The 18,535-nt window shown below is 34.3% G+C and overlaps 4 protein-coding genes across 4 annotated transcripts; 3 read left to right on the top strand and 1 right to left on the bottom strand.

Moving 5' to 3' along the window:
* Positions 1-178: 178 nt before the first annotated feature.
* Positions 179-1,166, bottom strand: LOC116014457. The gene has a single exon (XM_031254519.1). It carries the CDS (start codon positions 1,151-1,153, stop codon positions 449-451), a length of 705 nt encoding a protein of 234 aa, XP_031110379.1. The 5' UTR covers positions 1,154-1,166; the 3' UTR covers positions 179-448.
* A 7,632-nt stretch (positions 1,167-8,798) lies between these two features.
* Positions 8,799-10,521, top strand: LOC116013177 (putative glucose-6-phosphate 1-epimerase). Its single transcript, XM_031252826.1, has 5 exons — positions 8,799-8,909; positions 9,577-9,652; positions 10,007-10,062; positions 10,141-10,295; positions 10,377-10,521. Exons 1-5 carry the CDS (start codon positions 8,799-8,801, stop codon positions 10,519-10,521), a joined length of 543 nt encoding a protein of 180 aa, XP_031108686.1.
* A 540-nt stretch (positions 10,522-11,061) lies between these two features.
* LOC116013178 (replication protein A 32 kDa subunit A-like) lies at positions 11,062-13,986 on the top strand. Its single transcript, XM_031252828.1, has 8 exons — positions 11,062-11,174; positions 11,276-11,317; positions 11,394-11,471; positions 12,437-12,515; positions 12,594-12,686; positions 12,757-12,836; positions 13,533-13,601; positions 13,686-13,986. Exons 1-8 carry the CDS (start codon positions 11,062-11,064, stop codon positions 13,765-13,767), a joined length of 636 nt encoding a protein of 211 aa, XP_031108688.1. The 3' UTR covers positions 13,768-13,986.
* A 662-nt stretch (positions 13,987-14,648) lies between these two features.
* Positions 14,649-15,158, top strand: LOC116013179. Its single transcript, XM_031252829.1, has one exon. It carries the CDS (start codon positions 14,649-14,651, stop codon positions 15,156-15,158), a length of 510 nt encoding a protein of 169 aa, XP_031108689.1.
* The last annotated feature ends 3,377 nt before the right edge of the window (positions 15,159-18,535 follow it).

Genomic DNA, 18,535 nt, shown 5'->3' on the forward strand with positions numbered 1-18,535 from the left:
AGGCATCGACTAGGCCGCTTAGTCGGCCAATTAACTATTGTTCTTTTTTTTTAATGTGTTATTTCACTCAAAACAACTTCGTTTTGAGCGAAATAACCCTAAATTATACAAACTCTAGATTTTTTTAGGTTAATATTTAATATTTTGGTATTAACTATTAACGTATTATATAATTTATAAGAGTTAATACCAGCCAAGGTCCCTCGAGTATAGTGGTTCCGCCATCTATGGTCCTAAACTTTCAAATCAACCTTCCGTCATCTTCCTTTTTTCAAATTTGACCTACCCTAGTCCTTCCGTTAGTATTCTCCGTTTGAGCCGTGATATGTGAGGGCAAATAAGGCTTTTCACATTTTGCTCTACCACCATGAAGTTGAAGCACTCATCGTCAAACACATCCACCACAGTCAAGCTTGTCCCATCCACGACAATGAAGCCTTCACTCCGGTCACTCATCGTCAAACACATCCACCATGTACTTTATGAGCTCCTTTGTCATCTTCACTTTCACCCACAATGAATCCCCTTCTGGGTCGAGCCCTAAAATCACTCTGGTCCTGTCAACGTGGCCCTGCACGAATGCCCTCTCCAAATTGACTAGAGATCTGTGTTCGGAGGTCTTTCGCAACGTCTCCAGGGCCAATCCCACCGTGAATTTGGACAATTGGGTGTCGAATTCCGTGACAGTTAGACACGTTTCGTTGACGCCGATGATGTCGCCGAGATTGACGCCGTCAAGAACAAACATTGCGCCGATTTTCATGGTTAAACTTTCCGGACCCTCGTACCCGGCCCGATGTGTCGGACTTCGCCCATCTCTTCCACTATGCCAGTGAAGAGGGATTTTATCGGGAGGGGTCCGGAGGAGTAGAGAAAGTGGGGTTTCCGAGGCTGGGTGAATCGGAGGGAAAGGGGATGGGATTTGAGAGAGTGAATAGAAATGGGTTTCTTGAGGGTGAGAGAGGAAAGCCATTGTTGGGTTTGAAGGTTGAGTATTGGTGGAGTTCTGAGGGGTTTGATGAGGTTTAATGGTTTGGAGGATGAAGATACAGTGAGGAGATGGAAATGGCTGCCATTTTCTATCAATTGCCTTGCTCGGAAATGCAATTGAAAATAGGGTGAAGAAGTCTGAGTTTAAATCTGTTATAATCATTTTTAAATGCAATTGAAAATGAAGAAATGTGTTATGAACTTAATGATAATTTAATAGATGGAATGTTTTTTGGAGTCACACAGTGACTGCAATGAAGATGATGATCTAAACTGGGCAAAACGTATTTATTTGGAAGAGAAAAATGTGAAATGTCTTATTTGCCCTCACATTTCACGGCTCAGACGGGGATTACTAACGGAAGGACTAGGGCAGGTCAAATTTGAAAAAAGGAGGATGACGGAGGGTTGATTTGAAAGTTTAGGACCATAGGTGGCGGAATCACTATACTCCAGGGACCTTGACTGGTATTTAACTCTATAATTAATGGACTAAAATCGTCATTTATCTAAAATAATAATAATAAATAAAAGTACATTATAAATAGTTAAAAGGGCATTGTAAAAAAAGTTTGAAATGCACTATAAAATTACTAAGAGTGTAGAATGAAAAAGTTAGAAGCATAAGTTTGTAGGGGTAAAAATTTTCTACTGTGTACATTTTTGGCATAGTGTAATTTGTACAATGTATTATTTTTGAAAGTGTACAATGTATTATTAATTATTCTATAATATACTCTTAGCATTTAAATTATGCATTTTCATTAATTTTATCATTTACTTTACCACCAACTATAATGTTAATGAACAAATTTTAAGTTTTAACAAAATCATGAGGGCAAAATATATGACAATAAAAATTGATACAGTAGTACTTTTTGCAATACATACCTCTATTGTTATTTAGAGAGTCTAAATTAGTGACTAAACTACACATGAGCATACTATTGAGACATTTAACCTTTTTAAAAGATACAATTGACCCCTAAATAAGTTAAATTTGTGCAATTAAACTAAAAGTGACAAATAGTCTAAATAATATGTTGACTTGATGGTTAAAAATCTAAAAATAAAAAAAAAAATTGTATTCTAAAAATTTTCAATGGTCGATGGGGGCTAGTATTTGGTATTTTAAAATATATTTTAGATAATTTTAATTATATTTATAAATATTTTTATATTTTTTAATTGATCCTAAATATATATATAGTTAACATATGATTTTGTATTTACGTGTGTTGAGTGTATCCATGTCCGTAATTGAATAAACAAGGAAATAAAATATGCAACAATATTAAAAAAATTCCTAATAAATTTAGTGGAATATTAATTTAATTCCAAAATTGATTATACAAACAAATTTTTTTTACTAAATATTTCACTAATAAATTAATGTTGTGTGAAATTGGCAATATTCGTTGCAACTTAAAATATATAAGCAACATTATATGTTTATTTTTAATATACTAAACGTTTGTTTTTTAATGTACTAAAAGTTTATCTTTTAAGTAATAGAGTTTTTTCCAAGATGGTCCCTCGACTATTGCTCATTCACAATTATGCATTTCGACTTTCAATTGCACCTAATGTGGTCCCTCGACTTTCAAAAACTCACCCAATTTGGTCCTCCGTTACATATTTAGTCAAGTCAGTGTTAAAATGGAGGGTATTTTCGTCCATTTACCTATTGTTAGCCTAATAAACATTGAGAAATAGTTGAGGGACCATTTTGAGAATAGTCAAGGGACCATTTTGGGAAAAATTATTTTATTTATTTCATTTTTGTTTATTTTCATTTTTTAGACTCTATAAAATTAGAATTTCTATACATTTTTTTCTTACAAATATAAATAGTTAAAATCGCACAATCCAACCTCAAAATTTTTAACTTTCTTTACAGACTTTTCCCCTCTAAATATACAAACTATTCCTATGAAGTTTTACAATAAGTTCCGTAAATTTCATAAATAATTATATACTTCTTTTTTTTTTTTTAATGTTCATAGACAATCAATCACTATGTATCACATTAAATATTACTTTTACCATTGAAAATAATATTTTTTTTCAAGCGTAGACACCCAAAAAGTGTAAAATGTAGGGAAAAAATATTGGACCGAAAGGTAAATTTTTCTAGTAAACTTCTCAGGTGAGTCGAAAAGTAAAATCTCGTCAATGTTTCCTGCAATATTTTCTGTATTTGATTTCGAAATAATTATTAAATTTTATATTAATTTAAATTATTTAAGATATTGTATGACATCTTTTATATGTTTTTCTTTTCTTATTTTTTTATTAATTATTAATTATTAAAGCAAGTATAATTTATTTTGTAATGTGGACACACTATTTTTAATAATTTTGATTTAATTAAATTATACCTTAATTATAAAAATCCTACCTAATAATTTTAGTATATTACACGGGACAAAATAATTATTATAAATAATGTTTATTAATTGTCAATTTGTATTCAACAATAAAATTTATAGTTAATTTTTAAGTCAATCATAAAATCTTTTGTACGGTGGGCACATTATTTTTAATTATTTGAGTTTAATAATATTATATCCTATTTATAAAAAAAATCCAAAGTAATATATTTAGTACTATAGATGTGACTAAGAATTATTTTAATCGGTGCTTAAAAAATGAGTATTTATGAAATTTACGAAACTTATTGTAAATCTGCATAGGAATAGTTTGTATATTTAGATAGAGGGAAAAAGTCTGTAAAAAAGTTAAAAACTTTTAGGATGGATTGCACAATTTTAACTATTTATATTTGTAAGAAAAAAAATGTATAGAAATTATAATTTTATAGAGTCTAAAAAATGAAAATAAACAAAAATGAAATAAATAAAATAGTTTTTCCCAAAATAGTTTTGGGAAAAAACTCTAAGTAATATACCAAATAATAAATATTTAGTACATAAAAATGAACTTTAAAAATGAGTATTCAATGTACACCAAACATCATGTTATGGCCAAAATATTAAAGTTTATATTAACCAAAATATTGTTATTGTGAAAGTAAGAAGAGACGGAGTAGCTTGGGGGCTGTCTTGTGAAAAACCCGGGAGAGGCGGAGTAACAGGAAGCGAGCGAAAAACCTGAGGCTTGAGGCTGGCTTGGTGATCAAAGCTCAAGTGCTCTTCATTGTACTAAAGGGAAGTTAGTACAATCCTTCTAGGGAGTTTCTAGAAGAAGAGTGGACGTAGGCAGTGTTGGCCGAACCACTTAAAAATCTCTCTCGCATTTACATACTGCTTTTATCTCTCGCTTATCATCTAACCTCTCGCATTGCACTGCATAGTTAATTCACCTCTCGAAAGATCAAATCTCGTGCTAACTTAAAAGGGATAACATTTCCGCTGCGTATAAAACTCTATCTACAACTTGTGAGAAGTTGGACCTTAAACATCCTAAGTCCACTACTCACGAGAGGTCGATAAAGATTTGAAAAATCCTGTATAAGTCTATTCACCCCCCTCTAGACTTATACCCCATCCCCTCGGGACCAACAGCCTATCCCATGAGCCCATCCGTAAAGAAAAAGAGTGCTTCTTCGTCCCCTATACCCGAAACTTGTAGTAAGAGCACCAGGGCCTTTGCATTTGGGGCCCCATATTTAAAAAAAAAAAATTTATATGTATATAGGCTAACTAGTAACTAGTAAGTACATGGTATTAAGGTTTTCAATTCCCAATCGAATTAACCTGTTAACATACACAGAGTATTACCTAATCCCTTTAACTGTTCTCAATTCTCAATTGAATTAACATTGTTAATTAGGCAATTTCTCCATGAAAGACCATGCAGGCGGCGGTAGCAGCCTAGCAGACATTGAATTCTCAAATCTCAGATTCTCAATAGTACACAAACGGAAGACGGCTCAACTGATTCTTCAATTTTTCATGATGAAACAAACTCTCAAGTTCTTCAATTTTCTTGATAAGTAATTAAAATTACGTATTATTTCACAATTCTTATTTATTATTTTATTGGCATGACTTAATAATTCTGATTTCTGAATAATATATTCAAGAATTTTTTCTTGATTAATTATTTATTCATAGAGTTTCTAAATAAATTCTTATTTTTCCTTAGGATTTTATAATTATGTCTTCTAGAAAATATTCATCTGGGTCTGAAAAGCGTAAAAAGAGAAGAATTGAGCAACTAACACAATCTGAAAAGGGAGCCCTAGAAAAATTCATTACAAAAGAAATTCAAATGAATGAGCAAAAAGATGATGCCAAGGAAAAATTGTTAAATGCTATTCCTCATATAGAATATCAAGATGATTGTGAGATTGAAAAAAAAAAAATTAAATGATAGTGTGCATAACGATGATAGGTACAATGAAAATAATTAGAATGTTGATAGTTTTTTCAATGAAATTTTAAATGTGTTTTTCATACAATATTTATATTTTGACACAAATTTTTGAACAACTATTATTTATATATAGAAATTAGTTGAAATATGGGGCCCAAATTAAGATATTGCACAGGACCCAATTTTTATTGGAACGACCCTGAAGAGCACCGTGAACTCTTCCACATACTCATGGATGGTCTTATTGTGACGAAGGACTCGTAACTTCACTCGGGCCTCATGGACGACATTGGTGGGATAGAACTGCTTTTTAAATTCGCAGACGAAGTCCTCCCAGGTGTTGATAGCAATTGCTCCCCTCGCAAGATCCGCGGCTTTGTGCCTCTACTAGATGGCCGCATTGTCAGCGAGGTATAGTGTGGCGGTGCGAATTCGGGTGTTCTCGTCCTGAACGTTTTGATGTTCCAAGTACTGCTCGACTTGCCGCAGGAAGTTTTCTACTTCCTTGGCATCTCTATTGCCTTTGAAAGACGCGGGCTTGGGTGCGTAAAATTGAATGACCTCGACCCGCTCTATGGGTGCGACGTTCCTAATGGGCACCCGCGGTAGAACGTTGGCTTGTCTAAAAAGTTCGACCACTTGACGCTCCAATTGTGTGGCTCGGGCCCAGGACTTTTCCCTCAAGGCATCCGCTTGAGCGTAGCAGGTGGTGACTACCTCATGCACTTGTTCCTCGAGCTCTTTCGTGGCTTCCTGTAGATCGAATAAGAGAGTTTTTAGCCTGGCTATCCCTGGGTCTTCACGAACTTTTAACAGGTTGACTTTCTAAAGGGTTTCTTCGAGGCATTCTCCTAATCGGTCGTATCCAAACTACAAAGCTTCGAGTTTAAGTCGAAGCGTCTCATCGTCCATCACTAGAGGGGCCACTCGGTTATCTCTTGATTTGGAATCTTTCCTTCTCTAGGAAGGCTCCGCAATTGTTAGTTGTCCATCCTGGGCATTGGTAACCTTTACTTGGGTTTCAGTGGCCATTTGCAGTACGTCCCTTGTGTTGTCCGTCTCCCACTTGTTAAGTGCACACCGTTGGCTTGTCTCGGATCGAGTCGCTTTGATGCCAACTGTCATAGGGTGATTCTTTCATCAATCAAACCCCATGCGGCGTCTATAATTGCCTTGCAAGAACTAGACTAGCCTGACTCTAACGAATGACCCTTTGCCCAACGAATGCAACCCAGAATGTAATAGGAAAGAATACTTATTATTTATCGAATAAGTCTGGCGAATTACAAAATGGGAGGACGTGCACAGTGCTTGGCCCTAGGATACTTAGAAAACTCCCGTTCTAAGGGGCGTGCAAAAGCTAGTGCAAAGTCTGAGCAAGAGCTAAGTACACACTACAAGCACATATCGTGGTCATGACATTCACTCTATTACATGTTCTTAACATAACTTATATATATATTCAGAAACTAGACACTATATATTCATAAACTCAAAGCGTAATGTTCATAAAATACAAACTACATTCACATATTGTGGTCATGACATTCACACTCTGTTACATGTTCTTAACATGCCTTATATATGTTCAGAAACTCAAAGTTTAATGTTCAGAAACTAGACACTATATATTCATAAACTCAAAGCGTAATGTTCATAAAATACAAACTACATACACATATTGTGGTCATGACATTCACTTGTTACATGTTCATACCATGCCTTATATATGTTCAAAGAGTTAATATCATCTGAGATCCTCTGAGTATAGTGGTTTTGCCACGTTTAGTCCTAAACTTTCAAATTGACCACCCGTGGTCCTTCGACTTTTAAATTGTTACCATGCATGGTTCAAGTTAATCACCCATGGTCCTTCTACTATTAAATTTTAACCAACCATGATCCTTTCAAGAGGAACACGGCTGGTTAAATTTTGAAAGTTGAAGGATCATGAGTGGTTAACTTGGACCATGAATGGTTAAATTTCAAAGTCGAAGGATCATTGATCAATTTAAAACTTTAGGACTAAACGTGGCGAAACCACTATACTCGGAGGACCCTATGTGGAATCAACTCATTAATTATACTTAAATTGTAAATTAAGACCATGAATTATTATTATGGAACTGATTGACCCGGAGTATGTGTGATCAACTAAGTTTGCATAAAATACAAGGATAAAATGGTAAAAGAACAAATATTTTAATAATAGTGAATGGATTCATGCAAGAATATTATAATGTATGTTGTGTGAGAACAAGACATGATTTGTAATAACTAAACAAGGCCAATTTATACATGAAAATTCTAACTAGTTTAGTTAATTTCATGGTGTGCTATAAGACTAGGTCAAAACCCGCATTTGGGCCAAATCCGGTCACCCCGACTTCGAAGATGGGCTCAAAGGTGGAACGGCGATCGCTCAGGGTCCTCGCATCAGACTCGGGTAGCCTCCCACCCAGGTCCCCTAGTTTGGAACGCTCAATCCAAGTTGCCTTCTTCATCTGGACCCCCTTAGTTCGAATTGCCTCTCTTGGCCCGGACCACCTTTTTGGTTTGGGTCTCCTTATTGAGCACCAAATCATCTTTTTTGGTCGCTCGGGTAATCTTATTGGGTCCTAGAGCTCTGGGATCCTGAATCCCAGGTCTTTATTATAGATTTTGTTAACATTAATAATTTATTTTGAATTTTTAAATTATTAAAATACATATTATTCATTGTGGTAAGAGTATTGTATATATAAAGATAAAGATTTATAGAGGAATTTTTTTAAAAAAAATTTACAAAATAATCAATATATCTTTGATAATTTAAAAATTTAAAATAAATTATTAATATTAACAAAATTTATAAGTAATAGATTAAAACTATTATTTAAACATAATTAACAACAAATTTATATTAAATAATAATTTATAAACTAAGTCTACAATTTAGATATAATTAATAAACTAAAATCGTTGGTTTGCCTTGTTTTTGCTAAACACACTATAACTATTCCAATTCAAATTCTGATTTTAATATTTTAACCAAACGCCCTTTAAAACTAATCATTTTCTCATTTCAATAGGCACGGGCGCAAATAAAAATGGATTAAATAAAATACAAATATTGAGTTGTTGCCTTAAAATAAAACAAATATCGCAAAAAAAAAAAGATTTTTAAAAATTAGAAATATTTCTTTTGAAACAAAATAAAATACAAATATAGATATTAATAAAAACGGAACTAACAAAAAAAACAAGAATTTTCCCTCAGAAAAAAACAAAAAAGCAAGAAGTTACCACGCCACACCGGCACACCGTCCCAACGATTTTCAGTTACTACGCCAAACAGCCGGAGCATAGGGTGGTGTGCTTATATAAACGGGGAAGAAAGAGAAAGAGAGAGAAAGAGAAAGAAAGAAAGAGAGAGAAAGAGAAAGAGAAAGAAAGAAAGAAAGAGAGAGAAAGAGACAGTTGCTGTGATGGCTGCTTCGAGTAGTGAAAAAAGTCCAGTGAAGGCTGTGGAGCTGTGTAAGGGCATCAATGGCCTCGACAAGGTTGTTCTTCGGGACGTTCGCGGCCGCTCTACCGAGGTAGTAACGCCATTTCTCCCCGATTCAATTTTCTCGTGTTGTTTTCATTTTCGGATAATACTTTGGGGAGGTTCGCGGCAGCTCTGCCGAGGTAGTAACGCCATTTCTCCCCGATTCAACTTTCTCGTGTTGTTTTCATTTTCGGATAATACTTATGCTTTAATCACATTAGTTTCTTATACTTTTTGAATCTAGTAACACTTTAAGCTTAACATTGATAATACTAAAGTATTATTTAAATATAGCTATTGATTGCATGATTATAGATTATGAAATGCCTCTGGGATAGGCGTTACTTCATCTTCCTAAGTCTTTAGGTCATTACATCTTCCCATGCCAAACATACATGCTTACTATGCTTGGTGTCTTGGTACTGGGGTGATACTGTTAAGCACTAGAATGCTGGTTAGACAAGTAGTCCCACATCAAGCATACGTTTCTTTTGCTATTTCTCAGTTTTGGGATGGGTGGCAGGGAGTGTTTATGTGCAGTTTGGCATTTTCCTTTGTTACTAGAAAGCAAGTTTTGAAACTTCTAACAATGTATTGTGCAAAGTTTTTCTATTCTTACCTTCATGATGTCCTTCCACTCCCTGATCTTTTATTTGTGCAGTATATCAAGTTGTTTGGTTTTATATTGTATATTCATTCTTCTATCTACTATCTAGGTGTATTTGTATGGGGCCCATGTAACTTCATGGAAGAATGAACATGGAGGAGAAATGCTCTTTGTCAGTAGTAAGGTACTTTCATGAGCTATGGTCAACATAGTGTTTTTTTTTTCTTCAATAAACTTTGCCTGCTGAAATAAGATATCCTTTAATTAACTTCTACCTGAAAACTGAAAGATTATAATGCCGCATGGGTGAATTTCATGACTCATGATCGTATAATTGATAAATACATAAAAGACTCATGTTCTCTTTTACAGTGAATTTCATGAGTTAACTTCAACTGATAATGCATTCCATTACATTAATAATTAAAAATCAAACTTCATGTGGGATTGATCATTATGACTTTATACAGTGTTTTCTGGTACGTACAACTTGTATGTGAATGGGTGTAATGAAGTTTAAGTCTTTATGCTTTGCAGGCCATTTTTCAAGCCTCCAACAGCAATTCGTGGAGGTATCCCTATATGCTTTCCTCAGGTATTATGGTCTTTTCCTATGTTTTGTATGTTAGTCTGATCTTATTTACAACTTACACTAACCGCTTTCTGTTTGCAGTTCTCAAACCTTGGACCTCTTGAGCAACATGGATTTGCTAGAAACAAGCATTGGACTGTTGAAAAGGATCCTCCCCCACTTCCATCAGAGTCTACGGCATTTATTGACTTGATACTAAAGCCCTCTGAAGATGACTTCAAAATCTGGCCTCACAGGTTTGGTGGATGCACATTGATTACTTTTTGGTTAACTTTTATTTTTTCCGCACTTAGCTTTTCTGACCTGCTTTTTTCTAGATATGAATTCCGATTGAGGGTAACATTGGGACCTGATGGAGAACTTCTGCTAACATCTCGAATAAGAAACATCAACACTGATGGAAAGCCCTTCACCTTTACATTTGCGTATCGCAACTACCTCTCTGTTTCAGACATAGGGTGAGCCAGTCATTATGACTTGTATAAATCCATTACTTAGTAAATCCAAATCAATTGGTATTCTTTTCTTGTACTTGTGCTGCTGATGACTTTGGACCAAAACTGTCCAACGTTTTTAAACTCTAGGTAAAATGTGACAAAATTAATAAAAGCGGACTAAATGTGTCCAATGCTAATACGGAGACGAAAATGAATAATATTGAAAAGTTAACTGCCACATAAACTGACGTGACATATGTTTTTGCACGCATATAAAATACTAGTATATATATATTGCATCATCTTCATTTTCAATTTTAGTTTTAGCCTTTTAGTTTATAGGGCATCTAAAATTGCTGCCCCCATTTTCAGCGAGAAAATAGGGCCATAACAATTACAGAAGGCGGAAAATTCTAACATTCGCGCGCTATTTGCTTTTGTTCCTCCACGGCTCCCCCCGCCTTTCATATTTGACCTAACAGCCGATTTATTCTATCACATTAATCTTTTTGAACACCCAAAATCTGGAGCTAAAGAAAATTAAGAAACGAAAATAGAACGGAAAATGTTCGGAAACAGCAGCCAATTCGACTCCGTCGCCGCCGCCTTCTCTGGCGGCGGCTTTGTCCCATCTCAGTCCACTCAAGGCCCAGACGCATCCCTTTCCTCGGCCAAGGTGTATAAACAAATTACAATTCATATTTCTGCATATATACACCTCTTCTTTTATTTATTTATTTATATTATTGTGCTAATATTTTTTNTTTTTCACTTTTTAGGCTGAATGATGCTGTTGACAACAATGAAGTAGCGGGAGTATTGTAAGTACAAGCTCATATAATCTTCATTTGGATTAAAGCTAGGATGTTTCCTTATTAATTTTTTTTAATTAATTAGAGATGGGATGTATGTTGTTGTTCATGGGCACTTGAAAAGCTTTCAGGGTAAAATGCAGATAATGAGCTTTGCTATAAGGTATGTCTCTCTTTTAAATAGAAAAAAAAACCGTTCTGTTCTAGTTATCTTCTGAACTATCTTTAATGGCTAAATGATAAAGGTTTTTTGAAATGAAATATCTTATTCTTTCTTTTGTTCTACATTATGTTCTTAGTAATGTAATATATGCTCTATGACTTCAATCAATCTTAAAAGAAAATTTACTTCCAATTTGAGAAAAAAGTCATAATTGCAGCTTGAAATATAGGGAAATATATGAAGCATGTCTATGTCTAAGTATATGTATTGTCTGCCTTTAAAAAAATTTCTAAGAATTAATACTTCACCCTCCACTTGTCTCTAGTCATCCTCATACTAATAAAATAAGGTGGGAGAAATTTTGGTTTGTCAATTCTCTTCGTCAGTGGGTTGAATTCTGCAGCAGTTAAGATGGACTGCATATTTTGAGATACATGTCCAAGTGTCATTTATTTTCCCCCCCTTTTGGTCCAATAAACCTCTTAAATAGTTAATTGATTTCTTACGTGATTTTGGTTTAAATAAATGGCATAGTATTTCAATTGAAGACATGTAAACCTATCAGCTTTATAGACAGATTAATGTCAAACATGTTTAAATGTCAGGGTTCAAAATGAACTTTTTTGGATCCAGTCTATCTAGTCATTGTTATACAAACTCCATGTATCAATCTCTTCCTGCTGTATGAAACGAAATTGTAAGCCATTGCACAGAGCAAACCATGTTCTCAGTAGTTGATGTAAATATTGCTTATGGAAAATACTAGCTCTAGCATTGTTGGATTAAATTCATTATATTACAGCCAATTTAAGCAGACTGTCAAAAAGAAATAAAACTATAATTAAAACCAACCACGTGGTTTCTTTGATGGAATGTTTTTACGCAATTTCTCTTGGAGATAATCATGTTGTACCCTAATTCTCTGTTCTATGTTTAAATTCTATTTTTTTGTTTATCCTCTTCAGGCCCGTGACTGACTATAATATGATTGCAAACCACTTTCTTGAATGTATTTATGTCCATCACTGCAATGCCAAGCCAAAGGTATGTTTTTATTTGAGCGGCTCTGTCTCCCTACTGTATTGCTAAATGCTAATATTTTACCCTGTTCATTTTGACAAGATACAAAGTAGCCTTTCTACCCAGAATCCAACTGAAGGGCAGTCCCAGGTCAACACTCAATCAAATGGATATAATTCTACCTCCACAGTTCAAGTAAGTCCATACTTGTTACATATTAACAATTGATCCCAGTCTGTACGCTAAGTCCCATTTACTTTTTCAGTTCTCTGGACAGAATTGTATGGATGGGCTCAAGGGCATTGAAAAAATGGTGATGGATTATTTGCATCAGCCTTCATCAATGTAAGTTGTACTCTGGTTTAAAGTCTTCATGGGGCTAGGAAGGTGGTCAATTTAAAATCTGTTGCAAACCATGCTAAATTTGAAATTTGGAATAACCTTTATTTCCATGGTTAACTTAGTAATTTTCAGAGGCATTTGTTTATGGACATAGTTCTTTTGTTTATTGTATATTATGAAAAACTATTCATTTCATTTTTCAATAATTGTTTAGTTGACTATTAACTATGAGAGATTAAAGAAGTGAAAGATGTTTGGAAACTTTTAGTGACTTAAACTTTCCCATATTTTCCATGTTGGACTTGATAATATCAACTGTTTATCAAGTCCTCAAGTATTGGATAATCCATTTATATAAATGGTTGGGTTCCTTAAAGTAATAAAAATAGAACTTTTTTTGGGGTAATCCTGACTACTCTGATGGGCCAAATCCTAGTCAAAGGAGGATCACATTTGTGGCTGTTTTGGGATTGGTTATATATGTTTGCTGGAGTAGTCAATATTGCTTTGTCTTTTGAATAAATATCCCAATGTAACATCTATGAAACAGGATAGATTTGCAGACAAACAAATATATTGTATTGGAGTGTATTCTTTGTGCTGTTTGAATTTTAGTGTGTAACAAGCCTCATTATTTTTTTAATAACTTGGGAGTTAAAATATTTTTCTTTCAACTATTAACATCTTCGTATGTTTCAGTGCGCAGGAAAAGGGAATGCACAGGAATGAGATCGCTCAACAGCTTAAAGTTCCATTGGAGAAGATCTTGTATCTCCCTCCAGTCTCTATCACACCCTTCTCTTAGTAATAGATTGAGTAATGTATTTTCTGACTTGTTTTTTTGAATATCAGGGAAGCAATTGAGTCACTTGAAGCAGAAGGTCTGGTTTACTCAACCATTGACGAGTGCCACTATAAGTCTACTAGTGCTTGAAGCTCAATATGAGCATAGATATTGGATAGCCAAGTTTGTTAAGTATGGAGTGGCAGAACTAGTGTAATGTTACTAGGTTAATCCTATTTAAGAGTATTCCCCATTTTATGTTGATGACAGAAGTGAGTTTTCTTTACTACATATATGTTAAAGAAAGTTTAGAGTGATATCCAATTTTATCAGTAAATAAAATTTATATATTTAGTAGTTACATTAAAAGTTTTTATTGAAGGTTATAAAAATAGAGTAGCATGCCATCTGTTGTATGTGTTAACTTAGTTTATGATTTAACTTAGTTTAACTTACTCATCTTTTTGCTAACTGTTCTTTTGGGCGTGCGTGCTGGCGGGTTTTAAATGATGCTTGGCAGCTACACTATGTGGATTCCTTATCTTCTTGGCTTGAGGAGATGATGACTGAGCTCCCTGTTCCTTTGCTTCAGAAGGTTATTATAGTGTGTTGGGGACTTTGGGAGAATCGAAACCTAGGGTGTGTTTGATTGGTCGGTTTAGGCATAAGGAATGGGTATGAAAGTGATTGCTTGTGTTTGGTTGATAGGTTTTGTGAATGCTACTATGGGTTTGGAATACCCCATTAAAGACAAAACTCATACCCTTATTAAATAAGGGTTTCATCTCCCTTCCTCCTTTCTTCTTCAACTATTAATAATCATTCTCATTCCACCCAACTTCCAAACATGCTAAATACTTTCACCAAAACCCATTATCATTACCAAGTATTTGATACCCATTCCGATTCTGATTCCCATATGCGAACCAAACGCACCCCTACTGATTTGGCAAAACCAGGTGCGTGATGCTGTGACAGTGGTTCATCATGCATTGGCTTATCTTCATATGTGGCAGAATTTGAATCCAAAAATGAGTAGTGAGGGCACTACTGAAGGCCGAATGGAGTGCTGGCAGACTCCCCCTCCTAGTTTTTACAAACTGAACATAGATGTTGCAATGGATGACCGACGTAGATGTATGGGTTTGGGATGGGTTATTCGTGATGAACTCGGCACGGTTGTAGGGGTTCTCATGTCCCGGATTAATGGGCTATATACGGTCAAAGAGGTAGAAGGTATGGGTGCTCGGGAGGCCCTAAGTTGGATCAAGCAAAAGGGATGGTCGCGAGTGATTCTGGAAATGGATGCTAAAGTGGTGACTCAAGCTGTCTACAATGGAGAGATTCTAACCCCTTTCGGGACCATTGTTCAAGAAATCCTTGATCTTTTAAATGCTTTACCTTATGTTAAATTTACTTTTGTTAAGCGTAGTAGTAATGAGTTTGCTCATGTTATTGCTAAAAGAGCTCTTTGTAATGATGGTTGGGAGCGGGTTGAGTACCTGGACTCTTTGCCTCGTTTTCTTTCCTCGTTGGTTTAATATAATTTGGTTTGGTTTGGTTTTCAAAAAAAAAAAAAAAAACTTAGTTTATGATTTGTTGTTGTAAATGTGTTGACATTTTGTGCTTGATTCAATGTTCATTGCGGAAAGTGTTACTTTCGCAATTGAGTAATGTATTTTCTTTCACGGGTTGGTTTAATTTTATGACATTGTAGTTGCTTTGAAATAGACATTTTAACAACAATTTGATTTCAGTAAATATTAGGGTGCATTTGGTTCATGAATTTACATATTAGGAATGATAATCAAAATTATAGTTATTGTTTAGTTGACAATTTTTTAAGACATAATTATGAGATATTGAGATTTGATTATTTTTTCAGTCTAGAATATCATTCTTTAATTAAAAAGGGGAGTTAATACCGTCTAGAGTTTTTTGAATATAGTGATTGTCACATCTAGTCTTAAACTTTTAAATTGATCAATTTTCAAATTGTTATCATCTATGGTTCAAGTTAATTATCCATAATCCTTCAATTATCAAATTTTAACCACTCATGGTCCTTTCATGTGGATCACAACTGGTTATATTTTGAAAGTTGAAGGACTATGAGTGGTGAACTTGGACCACGTGTGGTAGCAATTTGAAAGTCGAAGGACTATGGGTGGTCAATTTAAAAGTTTAGGACTAAATGTGACAAAACCACCATACTCGAAGGACTCAGTATGACATTAACTCTAAAAAAGGGTGTCATTTCATTTTATATTGGTAATTTGTTTTTTAAGTTTGGATAAATGCTTTTAAATTGTTGTTTTGATTTTTCGTTCATATTAGTGCTTTGGATATCATTATATTAAGATCAATTGCTTTGATTTTTTATTTTTTATTTTTTGTGTTTTTAAAACTTTTATTTCCATTATAGAATTATACATAACTAAACATCAATATTGATAATTATTTCAATTTCACTATACTACCAAATATACAAAATATTTTCACCAAAAATTTCACTATACTACCAAATATACAAAATATTTTCACCAAAATTCATTATTATTACCAAGTATTTGATTCCTATTTCAATTTTAATTGACATGTGCTACGAATCAAATACATGTGTTTTAGCTTGAATAAAACTTACGTTGATTTAATAAATTTTGGATTGAAGAAATCATTGTTTATTTGATGAATTTTAAATTTTAGAATGCTAAAGATTAACACGGAATTTTGGATTTTAGAATGCTAAAGATTAACATGTGAATTAGCATACTACTGCCTCCGTACCATTTTATGTGTCTGGTTCGATTAACGAGGCTTGATTAGAGTGATTTTTAATTCAATTTTTATAATATTAAATTTAGTATTAATATACAAAATTTATATATTTAGAAACTAAAAAAAAGTACTATTAAACACAAAAAATTAAATTTAAAAATAAGTAAAAATAATAAAGAAAATAAACGTACTCAAAAAAAAAAATAAACGAAGAAGAAAGAGTTGGTTTGACCAATGAATAGTAAGTATGACACACAAAATGAGATAGAATGAGTATTATTTTAAAAAATATTTTATATATTTAACATTTTAATATTGAGTATTATTGATGGATTTAATTAATTCAGGATGATCCGAATTATTAAATCCGATAAATAAAGGAAATGCTACTGAAAGATGATTTGATAGAAAAGACAATGAATAAATANGAGTATTATTTTAAAAAATATTTTATATATTTAACATTTTAATATTGAGTATTATTGATGGATTTAATTAATTCAGGATGATCCGAATTATTAAATCCGATAAATAAAGGAAATGCTACTGAAAGATGATTTGATAGAAAAGACAATGAATAAATACTGCGGAGACGATTCTTGTATTAATATTGTTGTAAGATCATTACAAGAGTGTTTGTATTTAGACAATAGAGATGATAATAGAAGATGATGTCCTAATCAAGACACTAATGAATCTTTTTATACTAAAGCTTCCTCCTAACCGCCCCACGAGAATAGGGTGTGCGGTTGGATCTTGTTGACCGAGTCCACGTGTGTAGCATGCAAGGTGGACACCCCGGCCGGGGCTACCCATCGCTGAGGCGTCACCCCGAGACTACCTCTCACCAAGGTCACCCCGAGGTCACCTCTCATCAAGGTCACCCTGAGGCCATCTCTCTCGCTGAGGTCCCGCCGGGGCCACTTCTCACCAAGGCCACCCTGAGGCCATCTCTCTTGTCGAGGTCCCCCGAAGCTACCTCCCGCTGAGGCAACTTCGAGGCCAGGCCACCTCTCACCAAGGCCACCCTGAGGCCATCTCTCTCGCCGAGGTCCCCTCGAAGCTACCTCCCGCCGAGGCCACCTCGGGGCCATCTCTCTCGCTGAGGTTGCCCCAAAGCCACCTCTCGCCGAGGCCATACCACCTCTCACCAAGGCCACCCTGAGGGACCCCCAAGGCTGCCTCTCGCCGAGGCCACCCCGAGTTGGGGGCACCTTTAGCCTGGTGCCCTCCGCTTCTCCTTGGGTCGGGTCTATCTTCAATATATCCATCAATTAGACATTTATTTTTCTGCAGACTATGAAATACGGAGTAATCAATGAGGAAATAGGTCTGGGGCAGATAATTCTAAAATTTTCTTCCTTTCTCGAATAAGCGGGCTAGGTCTTTAGACAAATTTGTTTCAAAAGCAAGCAAATCGTTCTATCTCAAGAAAGTAGTAGACATAATAATATAGAGTAAGGTTAAAAAAAAAGATGATGAAAAATAGGAAAAAAAATAATTTAACTTTTTTTTTATTATTTTTGGGAAAAGGGTCAAATAGATCCCTAAACTTTGCACCAAAAGTCAATTAGGTACCTAAACTTTTAAAAAGTACAATTAAACCCTCAAACATGTCAAATTGACTTTTGGTGTAAAGTTTAGGAGCATATTTGACCCTTTTCCCTTATTTTTTTTAATTTAATCTCAATATATATATATATGATATATAAGTTTCAGTATAATTACAAGTCTGGAGATGAAAATGTTTTATGAGAATATTTTTTTTAATGCTGTTTTATGAGAATATAATTACAAGTTTCAGTATAATTTGCCAAGAATTCTAGTTTCGGTCTTCGCAAACTTGCAAGTTGCAAGTTCCAACTGCAACTGCAACTCTGCAAGCGGAGTGCAGTATATAACCTCACCAGATTTTAAATTCTGCTTTCTGAATTTCATCTTTCTGCAATTTCTCTCTCTCTCTCTCTCTCTCTCTCTCCCTCTAAGTATATAATTTATTTATTTAAAGTTCACACGATCATGGCAAGTCAGTCATCTTCATGCCCGATACTCTGCGCTTCCTTCAATCAAGATAACAGGTAATACTTACGTTGAGATTTTCAAATATTTGCTATTTTGTTGCCTTTACTTGCTGAATTTC

The sequence above is a fragment of the Ipomoea triloba genome, chromosome 3 (genome assembly GCF_003576645.1).
Source record: "Ipomoea triloba cultivar NCNSP0323 chromosome 3, ASM357664v1".
Lineage (NCBI taxonomy): Eukaryota > Viridiplantae > Streptophyta > Magnoliopsida > Solanales > Convolvulaceae > Ipomoea > Ipomoea triloba.